The 6028-nt window shown below is 40.2% G+C and overlaps 1 protein-coding gene across 1 annotated transcript; it reads right to left on the bottom strand.

Annotated features, from left to right (window-relative positions):
- Nucleotides 1–134: 134 nt before the first annotated feature.
- nagk (N-acetylglucosamine kinase) lies at nt 135–5979 on the bottom strand. Its single transcript, XM_028988058.1, has 10 exons — nt 5780–5979; nt 5283–5367; nt 5044–5142; nt 4799–4940; nt 4594–4704; nt 4396–4508; nt 3329–3416; nt 1524–1621; nt 1373–1451; nt 135–642 (listed from the first exon to the last, which is right to left on the bottom strand). The coding sequence occupies exons 1-10, from the start codon at nt 5806–5808 to the stop codon at nt 449–451; spliced, it is 1038 nt and encodes a 345-aa protein (XP_028843891.1). The 5' UTR covers nt 5809–5979; the 3' UTR covers nt 135–448.
- Between the last annotated feature and the right edge of the window lie 49 nt (nt 5980–6028).

Raw genomic sequence — 6028 nt, 5'->3', positions numbered from 1 at the left:
TCAGTGAACCCTGGGACACGTCTAAAACTGACCTTGATGGCAAGACCCCCAGGATTGAAATATGGAATTATCATAGAATTATCACACAGGAGATTCTGTTTGACAACATTTTTCAAAAAAATATTTGAACCCTGTTCATGGTTAAAAGAAAATAATCATTTATTTATGTTTAAGGCAAGGTATCATTGGAGTAATAATGAACAGTATATTTCAAGGCAGCATTGCCCACTAGACAAATTTGTACAAAAATTACTGGCATACAAAATCCAAAATATGTGTGTACATATATTATATATTGTATGCATTTTTCTTTACTATAGAACATTACATTTCAGACATTCTGATATAAAAGCGTCTTCACGGTATACCTGTTTATTTAATTAAACATAATTCTTATTATTAAGTAATCCTGATCTTGGTTCATTGGTTATTACATTTCTTTTCCTCCTCACTGGTTGGTAAAGGAGTGCCGGTAGAAGACATTCACATTGGCCTGGTAGTCCAGGGGCAGCACAGCGCCCACATTTTGAGCTCCAAGTTTGGCTCCTCCTAGAGCTGAGGACTTGCAGAGCGTCATCAAGCTGTAGCCCCGGAGATGGTGGAAACCTGATGCCTTTGCTTCCGCTAAGACTTCAGTGAAACCTGCCAATGCACACACAGGCTTCCAATTAACAGGGTGAGAAGTTCAGAGTCCAGTCAAGAATTTTCCTGAAGGGTTTAAAGTAAAGTGAAGTGATTGTCACATGTGATACACAGCAGCACAGCACACAGTGAAATTTGTCCTCTGCATTTAACCCATCACCCTGAGTGAGCAGTGGGCAGCCATGACAGGGGACCGGGGAGCAGTGCGTGGGGACAGTGCTTTGCTCAGTGACACCTCAGTGGCACCTTGGCAGATCGGGATTCGAACCGGCAAGCTCCTGATCAACCTTCAAATCATTTTACATATTAAGCCTTTTCATTCGTTTAACATTAACTCTCATGTAATCAAAATCTCTCATATATCAAATCTTTTCCTCAAAGAACTTTTGCCCCCTCTTCTCTAACTGTTTCAACCCTGACACACCCTGGCAAAACTCCCTGAGGTCCTCCCAAAGAGAGGTGTGCATGTACACATGCATCACCAGTCCACCACGCAGTTGCCCCTTGCTCCTCTCCAGATGTGCCACCACCGCCTCCTTTGCCAAAACTGTGTCAGTCCCAAAAAGGTCGATATTTAGACACAGGGCCGCTTCCTTAACCGCTAGGCCACCAGGTCTAATGCATGCCAATTAGTTGTTGCTGATTATTTAATGATATGTTCACCCAAAGCGCTCAGGACTCAGCAATATCAGTGAATAAATGTGGTTGGGTTCAGGCTTTTTAAACTTACCACTTTTCATCAGCTCCCAACTTCCCCATACTGCTCCTTCACACAGAATGGGCAGGCCCAGCTCTCCAGAGAACAGAGTCTACCAAATGTCATATAAGATGAATATCTTATAGGCATCTCTTTCTGTATTTTGTGCAGAGGATGGTCTTACCTGCTGGGCCTGAGGCAGCACTGCCACAATATGCTTAGCCAGTAGTTTTCCAGCTTGTGTGAAAATGTGTTGGCATAGTGCATCTCCAGCACTGGCGCCTAGAAAATTGTAATTTCATTTGAAGACATTTCCCCCATTACTAGTTCCCCATTACTTTTAGTGGCCCTAACTAATGTATTTCATTAGCATGGCCAATTAACAAATAAGAAAAAAGAATAGAGAGTGGTGTTTCCTCCCTCTATGATTTCTTTCTTTTTTCCCTTGTTGGTCACATTTAAATGTTCTAGATAAAAATAATGAAGGACTATATTATTATATAGGACTACATGGCCCTGTGTGACAAATGGATTGCCTCCCCCTGTTAAAACCGAACTTAATAGTGGTTCATTACACGTGAGCCACACCCAGACCTGATCACTGCCACACGGTTCTCAATCAAGAAATCATTTTCAATTTTGCCAGAAAACATCTTGATTACTCCCCAAGACTTTTGGGAAAATACTCTATAGGTTTACTAGACAAAAACTGAACTTTTTGGAAGGTGTGTGTCCATTATATCTGGTATGATGTTCTTAAGAAGAAGAACATCATACCAACAGTATAATATGGTGGTGGTAGTGTGATGGTCTGGGGCTGTTTTGCTGCTTCAGGACCTGGAAGACTTGCTGTGATAAACCATGGAACCATGAATTCTACCGTCTACCAAAAAATCCTGGTGGAGAATGTCTGGCTATCTGTTCGTAAGCTCAAGCTAAAACGAACTTGGGTTCTGCAGCAGGACAATAATCAGGAACACACCAGCAAGCTCACCTCTGACAAAAGTTCCTTTTGAAGCACTGATAAGGACTATATCATATGTTGAACAGTGAATAAAACGCTGACATTTTAAACATGGCATAAGTGTTTCCCTCTTGCTGTGGAAAGACACCAAAGCTGGTACACACACGTGTCGTCTTAATACAAGCACATTTCTAATTGACATCCCTGTACTAAAATGCCTAAGAAAATTTTTTATTTTTTGTCATCCTAAACTTTTATGCTCAGCTCTTTACAATCACATAAACACCAAAACTGCTCAGCATTCAGACAAGTTAATGTCACGTAACAAAAATCTTATTTTTCTTGTGAAAGGTCTGGCTGTGAAGATGCTTTAAGTTGACCTATTTTCACGTCTGGGGGGGCGGAGCGTCATTCTTGTAGTGATGTTTTACTTCCTGGTTCTGGAACTGCTTGTTTGTCACAGATATGGGTTAAAAATCAAAACACTACACACATGGTTTTATACTCTATTGAAGTGAAACCTTGAGAATATGATCATAGGCAAAATAACTTTTTAAGGCCTTAATATATGAATACAAAATTTAAGACAAGTTTAAAAGACCCCACAGGTACCCTGAGCTGAAGAATAACAGAATAAAGTCCTGTCCTGAATGCTATTTAGATCCTGTGACATAACCTTAAAAAGGTTGCTTAACCGCTTATTAGGTGTAGTTTTCACCACTTTCTCATGCAGGGTTTGTATGTAGGTTTGGATTTTTTTTTTCTCCATTAATAATAAAATCCTTCACTTAACCACATTTTGTGTTGTCCTTAAGTAATATTTACTATTATTTGATTATCTGAAACATTTAAATGTGACCAACATCAAAAGAAGTAAGAGATCAGAGAGGGGGCAAACACCCTTTCACACCACTATCATGTGAGAGTCATCTAGCTGCTTTTTGAGCTAAATCTTTGTACAAAACAATCCACTATGCAAGAAATCTGTTCCTCTGAATCTCCTCCAACCATTGCCAAAAACACACCTTCAGCCAGTTTCCTGCAAAAACCTGCAAAGTGAGACTTCTGGAAGTTTCTGTAGAAGTGAGGAAGCATGCCCATGAGATCTGAGACCTGGACAAAACACAGGGAAAACAGAACATATCACATCAGACCACAATCCAATTCTCCCACAGGACAGTCAACAGACAATAATAGTGTGTTAAAACTTTGCCTGACAGGAAAGTTCTCCTTTCAACTGTTAAAACCAGAAAATATATGACAGAAATATATGGCCAGACTTGAAACTGGAATCAAACTGGGACTAACTTAAGGTCAAGTAGTTTTGAGAATGACACAAATACTGTTTTTTCACAAAGTTTGCAGCTTCTGTTTTTATTATGGCAATTTGCATATACTCCAGAATGTTATAAAGAGTGATCAGATGAATGAACACAAAAGTTTCTCTTTGTCATGAAAATAAACTTAATACCAAAAAAACATTTCCACTGCATTTCAGCCCTGCCACAAAAAGGACCTGCTGAGATCATTTCAGTGATCCTCTCGTTAACACCAAAATGCTTGTAATTATACTTCAATACACCACAGAAACAGCTGACAAAAAATCTAAAAACAAAGACGCAGCAAACTTTGTGAAAACCAGCATTCGTGTCATCATCAAAACTTTTGGCGACGACTGTACAGAGTACAATGTACCAAGCCCAATTCAATTCTTACCTGAGTGGAATCTCTACGGACATATAAGACTTCTAACAGGACACACAAGACATACTTGTGCAACAATACCAAAAACACACCTTTTAACTACCTACCAACTACCTAGTCTTCTATATCGAACAAGCACAATCCTGGTCAGCATCAGTAGCTCGATACTCTGGCATGTTTTGCTATTCCATATCTTTATGCTCTTATATTCAGGTGGAATGGAATCTTCATTTATTAGATTTGATAAATATTGATAAATGTTCATATTGTAGTCTCAGTTTGTCTAACCATTAGTTCACTCAATTCCTTTTAAAGGGTGTGAAGTGCAAAAAAAAAAAAAAAAAAAAAAAAAAAAAAAAACACTTTGTAATTCAGGTAGTCTTCCTACCTGAAAGTAATCTTCCATGGCCTTCTTAACATATGTAATATCATGAGGTGGAGGGACAAAGTTGTCCTTGGCATCAAACACTGCCTTCACAGCCTGGTGGGAGATCCAGAAAGCTGACAGACAGAAATAAATGGACAGACTTATGCGTTGCCATACATTTCTGTAATCCTTGTCTTACAGGTTAGGTCTCATGGTTACCTGAACCTTCATCACCCATCATGTGACCCCAGCCGCCACAGCCCACCTGCGAACCATCAGGGTTCACCAGCTTACAGTTGGACCCAGTGCCAGAGATGACTACAATGCCACCTACAGGAAAAAAAAAAAAAAAGGTCAACACACCAAATTCTCAGCTTTTCAAAAATAGGTGCAACATCTTCTAATTGAGTTTCCAGAAATGTACCACAATCACTGGCTGTTGCCATGGCACCAATAGCATCAGTAGAAATGAAGTAGCTCTGGCTCAGTTTAGGAAACCTCTGTCCCATCTCCTCAATCAGCTTCTGAATGGCATCCTTCTGATCGCCGCCACTCAAGGACATACCCTACATGCAAAAGTTACATATTAACGTACACTTTAATATAACAATATGTCAATGTGTAACAATATGGAGTTTATTCCAGTCTTTTGAGTGAGTGTACACGCACCAGGGAATGTAAAGGCGTGTCTGGATCAAGACCTGCTTTAACCTTTGTCCTTTGCACCATGTCATTGATGGTCTCAACAGATTTATCCACACCCACAAGCTGAGTGAAAGGGAGACAGCAGTAAAATGATGGTAAATCGTGAGTCTTTATAGTGAACACTGAAAGATTAACCAGCTTTCTTAAAGGCCAGAAGTATGTGAAGCGAGCAGGTTCAGTAAGTGTAAAGTGCGTTATCTCACCCAGTGATTGGTACAGGGGCCATCTGTCTGAGCAAGGATCTTCCCAGTCTCAGAGACGATGAGGGCCACAGAGTGAGTTCCACCACTGGCCAAAGACAGTTGCTGTCACTGCATGAGCTTAACTACGCTTCACCCACTCTAGAACAAACCTGGCACCAGGCATTTGCTAGTACAACCAAGTATTATTTTATCCCACATTTTTAAAACTAATGCGTCATATAAACGTATTGCATCAATTTCATACTTAATTTGCACCATATTGTCCCACAATAGTTGTTTTATACTGCACATTTTACTATTCATTAGTAGACAACTTGGTACAACGACACGAATGCGATGCGTAAACTGGCGTCACTGGAACAACCGTTTCAAAGGGCTGCAGCATTTCTTCCTCCGAGCCACACCAGGCCTGAACACCAGTTGCTAAACGCGGCTAATACTTTCATTCATCTCAAACCAATGCAGCTGATTTTCACCGATTTCCCCCACACACTCACCCTTCCACACCGCCGTACACAGGTCCCATGATGGCACTTCCTGTTACAGCCACGTCATCGCCGGCCAGCCAATCAGAGAAGCACGAGGAATTTTTAATGTATTTGTCTACTCACCGCAAGATGGCGGTGTAACACACAAAAGTGTTATTTACATGAGTGTTTTTCCTATTTGCGAAATAAGTAAAAGTTCCCTTTGATATTTCAAATAACGTATGAGAAGAAACACCATTTTCATTAGTTTAATATTTA

Source organism: Denticeps clupeoides, chromosome 1 (genome assembly GCF_900700375.1).
Source record: "Denticeps clupeoides chromosome 1, fDenClu1.1, whole genome shotgun sequence".
Taxonomy (NCBI): Eukaryota; Metazoa; Chordata; class Actinopteri; order Clupeiformes; family Denticipitidae; genus Denticeps; species Denticeps clupeoides.
The sequence above is the reverse complement of the archived record's forward strand: the minus strand, read 5'-3'. Positions and strand labels throughout refer to the sequence as shown.